This window comes from Heliangelus exortis, chromosome 1 (assembly GCF_036169615.1).
Source record: "Heliangelus exortis chromosome 1, bHelExo1.hap1, whole genome shotgun sequence".
NCBI lineage: Eukaryota > Metazoa > Chordata > Aves > Apodiformes > Trochilidae > Heliangelus > Heliangelus exortis.
In genome coordinates this window covers 63,505,078-63,518,724 of record NC_092422.1, presented here as the reverse complement: position 1 = coordinate 63,518,724, position 13,647 = coordinate 63,505,078, and the positions used below count along the sequence as shown (strand labels likewise).

Below are 13,647 nucleotides of genomic sequence, written 5' to 3'. Positions count from 1 at the left end.
GCAAATACAAATCAGGCAGTTCTGAGCAGTTCCCTGCAGACAAATGTAACCCCTATTTCCACTGGAATAGCAATGCCAGCAGACATAACAACATATGAGTTTAAGAGCTCTTGCAATAGGCTGTGGCAAGTTGGGAGTATTGGTCATCATCATGCTCTGGGCTCGGAGCCCACAGCAGCAGGCAGCAGCCGGTTTGCAGGTCCAAAGGCCTCCTTCCTCATCCACACTCATGCTGCCCACAGCCAGGGTAATAAAATACATCACCTCCTCTGATGGAGCCCATCTCCATCAAGCTCTAGTTTCTTTTTTCTTCATGCAGATATAAAGTGGTTTTTCTTCATGTTTTTTGCCCTTCAGAAGCGCCCATAACATTTTTTAAAAAGCCACCTCAACCAATACTTCTCCCGCCAAATCCACAGTGATGCAGATGCAGACACTACCAGGGCACTACAATAGGGTTTGTACTACACCACCAGAGAGCTGATCATGCTTGATTGCTCCACAGACAACCTAAGCAGACAGCAAACCATGATGAAAAAGCAGAGACATTTAAACCAAGAACAAACCGCAGCCACTACTTCACTGGCAGAACTGAAGCTACAGTGCTTTCCCCCTTGGATTCCTCACCCAAAGATTCAAGGACACCCACCCACTTGCTGCTTTGGCAAGCAGCATGTTTACCTAGCTGACCTCTGGTCTGGGGAACTGGGAGACATCAGGAAACTCCCACACTTTATGACTTTAACTGAATGAAAACACACTGGCTACAGATGAGCAAAAATATGCTTTAGAGAATACAATTTTAGGACTGAACTAACTTCCCCCTGGGACTCTATTTTATTGTTCAAAAACCAGACTTAAAAACAGGTTTTTCTGTTTGCTGGACAAAATCCTTTAGATTCCCAGGAGTTTTATTCCAGGCTCAGTAAGCCGTCAGCTATGAAGCTCCACACATTATTTCAAGCTGGACTGTCATCTCCACTAAGCACTGCTAATCACTACTCCTGTCACTGCTCAGGAGAAACACAGCAAGGGAAGCTACATGCTATCTGGAAGAACAGCTGTTTGCAGCATAAAGGTACAGCCAACTTTGTGCCTGTGCTTTTGTGTTGTATCTCTAACCTCCTGAGGCACAAGTGTGCCAGAACAATTACATTAACCTACAGTTTGGTTTGCACTTCCACAACTGTAAAGCCTATTATAACCTTCTTTACAAACCCATTAGGTGATGAACTGAAACAGAACTCTTCAGTTCAAGAATGTCCCAGCATAGAACTCAGCATAATACATTAGATGATTGCTCCTCCCTACCCAAACTTTGAACACTTTGGTAGATGCATGCTACTCTTTCCATATAAAGTAGCATGAATCAACACCTCTTCCCCATATTTTCACTTCCTGCTCCACCCATTGAACATTTGGGCTCTGCTTCAGGTGGTGCATCCCAAGTCCATCCATGGCTGCTTGGGATCAGTATAATAAAACCATTAAGTACACAAAAGCAACTTATTTCCAATGCTTGCTACTTCTCCCAGCATTTAGTTCCGGGTTCAGGTAAAGTTTCCTACCAAAGTCTCGGTCAGAACTGAAGTATCCTCTCAAACAGCAGATACAGAGACTGTCCCAAAGCAACAAAAAAAGCTTCAAAACCAAAACAAAACACCAAACTCCCTGCCTGCCTTCAAAGCACTGAAGGAAAAGTTCCAACCACCCACAGAAACAGGGAGCTGTGCTAGTTGCACATAAACCTGTGATGGCAAGGAGACTCCACAGACACATTGTGCTTCCCAGCCAGATGGGAGCAGCCAACTGTCTGCCATGATCATAGTTAACAACATCAGTTTACAGCCAGATATTCTATCATAATATGATTTTACTGGTGATGATCTGGTTGCTCTTTGTCATGATCAGTACATAAGCTGCATTTCTACCAGATACTCTTCAGATCTCTCTTAACATTCTCTTCGTCCAGTTAAACATTATTTCAGCCCAGAATTTCTGATTCTCCACAAGCTGCAAAAAGGACTTCCATGTTTCTCAGTTATCACCTCATTGCTTCTTTCCTCCAATAGAGCAGAGCACTTAATACATTTGTAAAAGACAAAAGGAGTGGTACACACCATAGTACTGATTTTACCATTAGGAAGTACAAGTCTGTTTTATAAATGCCTTCTACCAAAAGCAGAAGGCATCCTGTTACACTTTGTAACAGTAAAATAAAAAGAGAATATGCTGTTTGAAGAGACTTCAAAAATTTTCCAGACTTTCTGATACATAGGTATAGCTTGTTCCCTAGGATTGCTGAAGTAGTTCAATTATTTATAGGACACTACATTTAGGTTACATACATAAGGGGCAATGCTCACCCTATCTTAAGCGGAACATAACTGTAATTAACATAAGCAGTTTTAACTAATTGAAAAACACACCCAAAGACTATCTGTCTACTGTACAGCATGATGCCTTCTCCCCTTCGTGTCCATGACGAATAAACCTCCCCTCCACCATGGTTCAAGGCCAGGTTGGATGGAGCTTTGTGCAGCCTGAACTACTGGGAGATGTCCCTGCCCATGGAGAGCAGGGAACTAGATGATCTTTAAGGTCCTTTCCAACCCAAGCCATTCTGTGATTCTATGGCCCTAGTCCTGCAGCCCTGCAAAGCCTCAGCCTTCAGCAGACACTGCAAGTGAGCAAATCTTCCACAGATCCAACTACAGGATCTGAGCTTTCAACCATTAGCTCTTTACAAATTAGGAGTAATACCAGCTCCTGCTCTGACATACTTGATGACAAAAAAAAAAAAAAAAAAAAAAAAAAAAAAAAAAAAAAAAAAAGAGGGGGGGCAGGGAACAACTGAAGGACAGAAATTTGCAAAATATTTTCAGTTTAAAAACAACACTCAGAATACTGCAATGGTTTCCAGGTAACCTTGACTCCCACTTTTACACATTTTTCCACCCCTGTAAAACAGAACAAAGAGGTTCTGGAGACGTGCTTTAAGCAGACTCCAAGAGGCACTTCTACAGAGGGATGGGAAAGTTCCTTTTTTAGCACAGATCCTCTAAGCACCAAGCATCTACTATTTTTTGTGGTATATAATTTCTGAAAGACTACCTCTCATTCTTCACTTACGAATCACACTTTCCTTTACAAGCTACAAAATCAAATATTCTTCTAACAGATTTTTAGAATGACTGAACCATTTGCTGTTTCAGGAATCATGACAGCTGTCTGCCTTGATTTTGTTTGTTTATTTGGTTGGGTCTTTTTTAATAGCTGGTACAGCATCAAAATTTACTTCTTTTCTACTGGAAACTGGAAAATGTTCCCAAGACTCTGGAAGGAAGGAAGATTCTGTAAACCTCTTTTTTTAGCTAACATCAGAAAAAGACAATTGACCTTATCTTTTAATAGCATCTTCTAGAAATAGTGTACAAAAGAAGAGACTATTAGAGTGTACTTAATACACATATAGGGGAATGTGGACACAGTATCACTTTTCTTTGAACAACCCAACTTCAGGGCAAATGTACCACTAAGGAGCCCAAGTCCTTAGAAAACAGCAACAGAATTACAAAAACACACATAATGGTATCAACCACCTTTAAAACTTTAAGCAAAGCTTTCTAAAGAGGGTTCAGCAGCTTCCCTTTGCAGAGACTGACATTTCTGACATTGATCCATGACTACTAACACAGAAACTCTTCAACCAAGAGGTCTGCAGTTGGAAGGCAGCAGGAGGATGACCCACCAAGAAATTCTCAGCACTGACTCCCCCTTTATCTGAAACAACTGGGAAAGCGACTTGGAAAGAAAATGCCCCAGCAAACAATTATTTTTGGTATGGCAAAACACTTGCCCACAGCTACCTTACTCATGGCTGTACACACTCTTGAGAATGCTTGGTTGGAAGTTTACCTGTGCCAGGCTTTCCAGGAAGCAGTGCAGCCTCACAACCTGGCATTTACCTAGCAAGAAAATGCACAACAATTCTCTTGAATCAACTTCACTAAATGTCTGTAGCTTTAACATCTTGAGAACCAGTATGGAAGGACCAGAGATTCAGCAAGACACACTTATTTTCTATGTGCAACACTGCTAGGTTTAAACCTGACATTTATCAAGGGGGGGGAAGAAGGGAAGGAAAAACCAAAGATACACATTAACTGTCCTCCCACCCAGCCAGCACACCAAGACTACCACAGCGTAATTGAATTTGTTTCCAAAGACATCAGCCTGAACAACTGTCTGTATACACCAGGAGATACACTAGAACAGGGCAGCCACAAGGGTTTGCAGATACTCTGTAGGGAGAACAAACCATTCCACCCGCTACCTAAACAAAGCAGCAGCCACAAGCTTCAGAGATGGAGGCGGCACCAAGCCCCCCCACCACACAAACTCAATGCTTGGCACAGGAGTGTGATGGGGGTACAGTGACCCCAATCAGGTGAATCCACAGCAAACTACCTAAAATGGCCCACTGAGGAAGGAACCAGCATTGACACCATCTCAGGAGGTTCTGTCTGCCTGAGAACAGGCATATTTTGGCCTGAGAACTTGTCCTTGCATGCCTAGTGCTCCCCCTTTGTGGACCTTTTCTACTGCCTCCTGGCCCTTAATTCAATTCTTATGAAGGGAGAATTTTTGGAAGGCACCAGATATATTTCCATGAATTGTGCGACCATGAAATTAGTGCTGAGTGGCCACGTTAGGCTTTCATTTGAGTCAGGTCAATTTATGGTGAACCTCTGCTGGGATGAGGGAGGAGAAGTGTCACATTCCCCTGGGAGTCTGGCCAAGAAAGGCAGATCCTCCTTTTTCCACCAAAGTTCAGGAAAGCTCCTACATTTTGGACATTAGAAAGAATTTCTTTACTGAGAGAGTGATCAAGCATTGGAATGGGCTGGGTTAGACTTGATGATCTCTGTGGTCCCTTCCAACCCAGCCAATTCTATGATTCTATGATTTTGTTTCTAGCAACAACCCAAATACCACTCTGTGGTCTGGGGTTCAACATGCAGCTCTCCACCACAGATGAGAGATGGAGCATCTTCAGCACCCAGGCAGCAACCAGCAGCATCTCCCTTGCTTGCCTGCAGTACACTGCCTGTGACACTACATCAGACTCAATAAAAGTCACCTCTTTCCCTTGGCTTTTCCTGCTTTGTCTTTTATCCATGGAAAACAAGAGATCCACGAAGATGGAAAAGGCCTCTTGAATATATGTATCTATCCTCAACTCCGCTGTGTTTGTAAAATGCTTTGAAACAGATGAGCTTTATCACCTACTTTCCTGTTTCGAACCCCTTGTGGAGGGGGAAAATTAAAATGCTGGGCAACTTGAGCAGCTACATGCATCAGCTATACCCCCCTCCAAGCAGAAACCTCTTTCTGCTCAAGAAGAGCCCATCACACCAGAAGTAAACACAAGAACTCCAAGGAACTGCTGCAGCTTTTACTGTTCCCTGGAGACAGTAACACTCCTCAGGCTTGGCAGACTTTGCAGCAGTGGGTAATAACACACCAGAGCCAACATGCTTTGTGCAGAAACAGGGTGTCCTGGCATGCTGGTGTCCAGATACCATGTGTGCCACTCTCCTGGGAGCCAGGCACAATTGTACAGCACATGGCAGGCAGGCGAGCACCTGCTCCATCATGCTGCAGGAGCCAGGGTATGGCCACCCCTCCCCACCCCAGGAAGCTTGTTGGGTATTAGGGTCAGACAGGCACAGAGGGAACAGAGCCCTTCCCAGCAGAGCCACAGCCCTACATGCAAGCTTGAGAGACCTCCCAAGACCTATTAACAGCTGACACAGCCCAGGAACCAGCACTGTTACAAAAACAGCAAAAGGAGACAGAGAACTGCACCATTAGGGTTTTTATCTCCAAGTAGGCATCTTCAGGCTTATTTACAGAGGATGCTAGCAGGCTGAGTACAAAGGAGGGCACAGAAAAAATGCCAGCTGAAGGCAGAAGCCACTGCAACCCAAACCCTATTACACTCCATGGGTGTTTACTTAAAAGCCTGCCCTCACCCCAAGGAGAGCTCGGTCTCTTTAAGAGGTACATAGCACCTAATTTCAAAATGAGCAGACTAGCCCAAAGTGTACAGAATGCTCCCACATGAGATAGTACTTTTGATAAGCATTGTTTCTTAAGAGTGAACTTCCTTGTCATGCTCCCACTCCTGCCATGATGCAGTCTCTGGCCATATAAATGCATGGTACTTGGAAAAAGCCCTATTCATTATCTTCCCTGTGTATAAACAGCCACCTTCTACCTCTGTTACTGGGAATGGCTTTCTAGAAACAAAACACACCCAAAGTACCCACATTAACTTCTCACCTCAATCGAGCTGCCTTTACTTTCAGGCACATAGCTCAAAGGGTCTGTAAGCCTGGATACATAGAAAAAGATAAAAACATGGTACTCCTCCCAGGCACAGTCCCTCCAGAAAGCTTTTCCACTAGAAAGCAGGTGACAGGGAAAAAAATTGAAGGAAGCAACACACACAGAGAAAAAAAAAATTAAAAACCAACCCAGCCCCAAACTAAGCCTGCTAGCATTATGATAACATATTTCAGTGTTTCATTCACCTAAGAGTTCACACAATCAGAAGACCAGTTAGAAAAGAAGGGATGGCAGAGAGGAAGCCCACCCCAATACCTCAGTTGACTGAATTTCATCTTTGTTGGGACCAGCCCCGAGGAACATGTTTTGGACAATACTTGATATTATGATGACTGAACAGCATAAAGCCTGGCACAAAGAGCAATACATCTGGAAACAAAAGCTTCCTTTCAGGCAGACTGACATGTGCTTGCTTTGAAGCTGTAGTAATTAGATACCTTGCAATAATAAGGTATCTATTCCAAGGTCTATGGCAACAAAGAAGCCAGTGACTTTGTTTAAACAGCAGAGATCACCAAGCTACAGGCATGGCAAGAGGACTAGAAGGATCAAACAGTAAAGCTTATTTTCTGAATAACAGCAACAAAAAGCCCACAACTACACTCAAAATCCATAGCAGACTATCAGAGCAAACACTGGAGCAGCAGCGCTGTTGTAGATCTGATAGTTAAGGAAAAAGATGAACATATTTGCTGAGTGTAAGCTTTTGCAAGACGAACTAGTTCAACTGGAAAAAAGTTAACAACTCGAAGACATGCAGACCTCTACTGAGACCTGAGATTCGAAGCAGATATTCCAAGACTGCAATATAAATAAGTGTACTTGATACCTGACAGGAGCCTTTTACAGTTAACGCTTGAAGAACCTCAAGATCTGAAGCACCTCTGCAAACCAGAAGCTGACAAGCAGAATGAGAATAGTAATCAGCAACCAAAAAAGTTGCTTTCATTACATCACACAAAGGTGGTTGCTGCAGATGGAGCAGAGAGGCGCTACACAAGAAACACCAGTAAAAAAAAATACCACTGAAGCGTGTGTTCTGCCAAGAAGCCTGGAGTTTTACCTGACTTTGCATAGCAATTTCATAATCAGTGTGCTCATGTGTCTTCAGTCTCTAACAAGACATTAAAAGGATGCCCACACCCTCGACTCAATAGTAATACATACACATTTGAAGGTTTAAAAAAGTTCTCACTTCAAGTTGCTCATATGCTAACATTTAAAAAGTACTTAACAGTTAGAAAACAGCTGTATTTCCCCCCCACACCCCACCTATTTACACTGATACTCATTGGAAAGCAAGAAAGCAACCACAGCAAGGCAAAAAAAGGCAGTACCTGACAAGCAAGTGATAAGAACTTCAGAACCTAAGACTTAGACAGCAGTTTGACCTGTGAGAAATACCAGCAGCACACACAAAACAGGAAAAAAGGACTGGGGGTGGGTTTCCTTTCAGCAAGAGGTTGGACCCACTACCAAGGAAGTTACAACACATCAACCTGTGGTTTTAGGATTTCAAAAACTAACGAGATACCTGCCATTATTTTTTATTAGATTTTAGCATCACTGCCAGTGCAAGGAGTTCCTGAACAGATTCCCAGCTATGCTTGGGAAACCACAGGAGACAAAAATAAGGCCACCACAAAGGAGTTGTCTTGAGAGCCTGACGCACAGCAGCCATGGCTGGAGATACGTGCTGCAGGGACCCGAGGGGGAAGGACAGGCTGTGCGAGAGAGCTTCCAGCACATTATGGTTTTCTCTCTTTCATCCCCGTGCAGACATGCCAAGAAGCACATGCAACAAGAAGAAACAGATCTCTAAACATCACGTCAAGCACTTATTTAATTGGCGAGATGCTACTTTCACCAGCAGTGGGACCTTGAACCCAAAACATTAAAGAGGTTCTGTAACTCAAAACTCCGTGTATCCACTACTGACCTACATCAAGCTTCTCCCCTCCCTCTACTTCACCTTCCTCCTTGGGCTCTCTGTCTTGCCCTACTTTAATTGAGATTACTTCAGCTAAACCATGTAATAGTTTTACAGAGAGGATTCGGCAAGGACTCAAAACTTGCCACATCTAGCTGGGGAAGTGGAATAAATAGCAGAGATAACATTTTCTACAGCCAGTATCAGCTGTGAGGCTGTAGCAGGCTACACTATCCCCAGACTCTTATGTCTCAGGTGCCTACCAAGCCGCAGAAGTGAAAACTGAGTCACGCACTAGTATAATGGTGTGTTTCTCTCCCCATTTAAAATAAATATTAGTTAATTGTCAATGGTAAGAAATAGGAAGGAGGAATGCAATTTTACTCAAAAGTAGGGAAGGAACTCCACCATCGAGGAGAAGCAGTTTTCCCTACATTTCATTTGTCTTCCAAAGAGATTTACCCACAGGACTTGGTCTACCTCACCACGGCTGCGGCTCTCCCCGCAGTTAAACCAGAGATCTTTCAAGCTCAGGCTGGAGGAATATATCCCAAGGGATTTGTGAGCTCCCACCCCTGCTGTTGCCCGGCCCCTGCCTCTCCCCAGGCTCTGCAGACACTCGGGGTGCTGCTCCACCACCCCCACTGCCTGCAGAGCAAACCAGGCGGCAGCACGCACGCACACAAGCACTACTACAAGGCTACAACCGAGCGAGCAGGATCCACCTACTATTCGGCGCAGAGACTGAAAACAACCCAGTTTTAATCAACTAAGGCTGCCATCGGACTAGCAGAGGAGGAAGGCAGACCGTGCCATTTTTATCTAAACCCCGGCTCTTCAGAAAATACTCTACAACGTAAAAATACCGCATGCCAATAGAGGTTACACTCAAAACATGGGCGGGCGATCTCCACAAGTCAAAATGCAGACTTATCTTGAATACTTTCCACAGTGTAAGATAAAGGAAATTTTCTGAGCCTTTACGCCTACTAATATTTCATTAACTCTTTTCAAAAGCTGTGCTTTGCTAAAGATGCAATGCACGTATCTGAACGCATTCAATCCACACACGAATTTCTCCCACGAAGCCGCCGTGGAGCTTCACACGACCACTACTGCGTACCCTTTACTCAAAGATGGTTTCCCCACAAATATCAAAGCGGGTTTTCTAGAAATACTGCATAATGAGTCATCGACTGCAGGCAGCTAAACGCCAGGCACCTTCTGAGCAAGGACAAAAATAACAGTAGAACGAAAATAGCCATTCACCAACGGGGGGAGGGTGGAGGAGAGGAGGAGACCCGCTAGGGAGACTCATTCTCAAAACTTCCCCCAGGTGCCTCACCACCAAACCCTTCCCCTCCCGGATGCAACAAGGAAAGAGAAAGGGGCAGCCGGGGGACTGCTCCCGCCTCAAACTCCCACACACACCCCCACCCCCCGCGTTCTCGTCCTCCCTGCCTCCTCCTCCGCCGCCCCCTCCTCCCGCCGCCACTCACCCATCTCCAGGGCCTGGTTGTACTTCTCCAGGGCGGCCGGCAGCTCCTGCCGCTCCCGCAGCGCGTCGCCCTCTGCGCGGAGCCGCCGCGCTCGGCTCTCGGCACCGAACCACTTGTGCAGCAGGTTGCCCAGCACCACGTTGACCCGCAGGCGGGCGGCGGGGGTCGACGGCGACGAGGAGGAGGGGGCGGCCGGAGGGGTCGTCTCGGCGGGCCGGCGGGGGCGGTGGCAGCGGCCGCAGTCTCCGGGTTCGGCGCAGCGGCGGCAGTGGGTGTGCCCGCAGTGCAGGGTCACCGGCTCGCACAGCAGCCGCCGGCACAGCGGGCAAGCGAAGAGCTCGGGCGGACGGCAGCACGCCGGGTCCCCCAGCCCCTCGCCCTCCGCCCCGCCGCCGGCTCCGCCGCTCCCCCAGGGCGGGAGGCGCAGCTCCTTGTCGCGGATGCTAAGGGCGAAGCTCTCGGCCAGCTCCCGGAGCTCCTCGGGCCGCAGCCGCGCCAGCCGTGCCGCCGCACCGTAGGCGTCCAGCGCCTCGGCCATGCGGCCAGCCCGCGCCAGCGCGTCGGCACGGCGGAGGCACAGGCCCCGTTCGGGCTGCGGCAGCCCCGCCAGCTCCGAGCCGTAGATCTCGGCCGCCAGCTCGAAGTTGCCGCCGCGGAAGGCCTCCTCCGCCACCTGCAGCATCTCGGCGCAGGGTCCCCCCGCCGCCGAGACCGGGGCCGGATCCGCTGCCGCGGCGGCGGCGGGGGGCAGCGCGCAGGGCCCCGGGCCCAGCTCCATGCCCGTGCCGCGCCGCCGGCCCCGGGGCCGCTCTACTCCATGCTGGGCCCGCGGTGCTGCCGACTCTGGCTCTTTCCTGGGAGGGGACGGCAACGGAAGGGAGGGAGGGGGCGGGTCACATCGCTGCAGCAGGGGGGCGGCTCCCGGACGGGGAAGGGGGGGAATCGACGGTGGACGACGGAGGGGCGGGAGAGATGGGGGGGCGGCTTGGACCGCCCACGCGGGCCCGGCTCCCGGCTTATGTAAGGGGCGGCCGGTTGTGTAAACCGCCTCCGACCGCCCTCCCCCGGGGTGGCGGGGCTGAGGTATCTCTCCCTCCCTCTCTTTGTCCCTTTCTTCGGTCCCGCCCGGTCGCCGCTGCCGCCAGGTGCCGGTGCCGCACGTGCCCGCCCGGCGCCGCGCCGCCCCCCCCGCACGTGCTCCCGGCCCGCTGGTGGCGGCGGCTCCCAGCGGGAGAGGGAGAGACGGAGACGGAGACGGAGGGAAGGAGGAGGAGGAGGAGGAGAGGGGGGTGTTCCGCTGTGCGGCTCCTGCTGGTCTCAGCCTCTTCCTTCCCGTTTCCTGGTGCCCGGCCTTAACCGCTTCCTCGCTGGGGCTGCTCCCGCCGGGCGAGGCCGGGGCGACGTTGATGCCGGCACCGGGACCCCCTCGGCGCCGTCCCGGCTGCCAGACGGGGCCCCTCCGCGTGTGGCGGGCAGCGTCGCATAGGAAAGGTCGAGTTCTGTTATTGGTTATTGTTTGGTTGGAAAACCAGCACGTGTTTAATAACAATAATACCACCAAACCCCCACAACTCTCAGAAAAAATCCTGTAAGCGGGAGCCTTGCCAGCTCAGCTTGGGGATCCATGAGTCGTGCTGAGCGCTCGCTTGTGCATCGGCAGCAAGAGTAAAGATAATGCAGCTGGAAGTTAGTTAATCATGCATGAGTCAGAAAGGAATCCAGCTTGCTCCGCAGGAATAACAGGAGTGAAGGGGGAAAAAAAAAATAGAGATCGTTTATTTTAGACACAGCTGTAAACAAACCGTTCGGAGGAGAGGAGAGCCTGTCAGTCGAATGAGGATGTACCCGTGTCTGGCTGCTGCTTGGGGTGCAGCTGGGCAGTGGAGGGTACTCTGGTGTTTGCCTTTCTCCTGCTAGGCTTTAAGCCCTCAAATGATGGCCTCTTAGCCCGTATTAGGGAAATGTCATTCCTTAATTATTGTATCAATTAGTCTTTGTAGTATGAAACTCGTGGAATCATAGAACCACAGAACAGTTTGTGTTGGGAAGGACCTTATAGATCACCTAGTTCCAAGCCCCTTGCCATGGACAAGGGCATCTCCCACTAGACCAGGTTGCTCCAGGCCCCATTCAACCTGGCCTTGAACACTTCCAGGGAGGGGGCAACCACAACTTCCCTGGGCAACCTGTGCCAGTGAGTCACTACCCTCACAGCGAATAATTTCTTCTTAATGTCTAGGTCTGCTCTCTTCCGGTTTGAAACTGTTACCCCTTGTCCTGTCATATATGCTCTTGTAAAATGTCACTCCCCTTTAGGCCCCTTCAGGTATTGGAAGGCTGCTATCAGGTGTCACTGAAGCCTTCTCTTCTCCAGGCTGAAGAATTTGTATCAACTGTCTTATGATATGTATAGTAGTCTTCATCAATATTCATGCTGAAGTAAGCATGACCAAAAGACCTCAGCTCATGGCAAAGAGAAGCAGGAGAGCCACCACCTGGAAGGTAAAGACCTCTATTTCTCAGAATCTCAAAGCTGTTCACAAAGGGTAAAAAATAACCCTGGACTACCGAAGTAATACCAGCATCCTAGCCCTGCTGGTGCCTCTGTGAAACTTGCCCTTTATCTGGCATCATAGATAAGAAAGTGTAGCAAAACCAGCTCCAGGGATATCTAGATCAATAAAGAAGCAGGTGGTGATGACTGCAGTGTAGTTGCTTTGCAAATTAGTGTCTGTGTGCATTAAGTTGTTCTACCATTTGCCCATTCTGCACTTTTAATGTTCCTAATAATGGTTCTTTGAACTCTGCTGACCAGTCCAACAGTTGTGCTACCCTCCTTGGCTCAGTGTTTCTATACAGAAGCTAACCTCAGCAATCTGTCACTATTTCATAATTCTTCAAATCTTTACTTGAAATCTCAATGAGATTCAGACCTGTTGCCATTTTATATTATCTGGGGACACAATTCCCATCACAGAGGACAGAAGCACTGGGGCTCATCTGCTCTGCCATCTCAAGGACAAGCCACAGGATCGTGAATGGATGATGAAAATGCAGACTTACCACATGAGCCAACCCTCAGCTGTATTCTTTGGTTCCTAGGCCCTGACAAGGAGCAGCAGCATTTTTGTTGACTGCTGCTGCCCAGCTCCCCTGGCCACTGGGGTCCTTGACTGAAAACTCCCAGGCAGCCCTCCTCCCTATGCAAGGAAGGAGCAGGTAAGTCTGTCCTGCCACGCCACATTTCCCCACGTGTCTGGGGTTTGCTGCAAGACAGCCCTTTGCCTCTGGTTGTCCCTTCTAATGAGGAGCTCAGTGGGCACCAACCCAGGTGGTGGCATTGAACACAGCCAAAGCCAGTCAGCCCCTGCATTGGCTGCTGCTCTCATGTCACACCGTGCTGGCATGCTGGGGTGGCTGTGGTCCTTTCCTCATCAGTGCTTAGCAGGTGCTTCTAGAAGAACCTACTGTGAAGTGAGGCAACTACTTCACTTAACAAGGCAATCATTAGCCTCTTGGCACGCAGCCTCTATTTTTTTCAAGACATCCATTTGCAAGGAAGCAAAATTACCTCAGTGCTGTTCAAACTGACTCAGCATGGTGTCTTTTCTCTTCATCCTGTGTACAGAATTGCTTGCCACTGGCATCTCAGCACAACTGCAGTGCTCTTCTCCTCAGTGCCTACTTTGGAGGCCATGTTCTTTCCCAAGTCCTCTTGGCCTAGAACAGAGTTAATTTGTGTGTCTGGCCGTGGCATTTCCCTGCACTTTTATCTGCTGTTTCCCTGTCTGAGCCACTTTGATA

At 48.4% G+C, this 13,647-nt stretch overlaps 1 protein-coding gene across 5 annotated transcripts in view; it reads right to left on the bottom strand.

Moving 5' to 3' along the window:
• LONRF2 (LON peptidase N-terminal domain and ring finger 2) overlaps nucleotides 1-10,730 on the bottom strand; it is a 34,945-nt gene extending 24,215 nt beyond the window's left edge. For 2 of the 5 annotated variants that reach the window (XR_011726193.1, XR_011726194.1), the window contains exon 1: nucleotides 9,844-10,729. Coding sequence is in view for 3 of the 5 variants with exons in the window: in XM_071745372.1 (XP_071601473.1) it covers nucleotides 9,844-10,621 (778 nt within the window). In the remaining 2 variants the exon portion in view is untranslated. Of the gene's footprint in view, nucleotides 1-9,843 lie in introns of all 5 variants that reach the window. The other 3 variants (XM_071745372.1, XM_071745378.1, XM_071745362.1) reach the window with 3 other exon arrangements.
• Nucleotides 10,731-13,647: the final 2,917 nt, after the last annotated feature.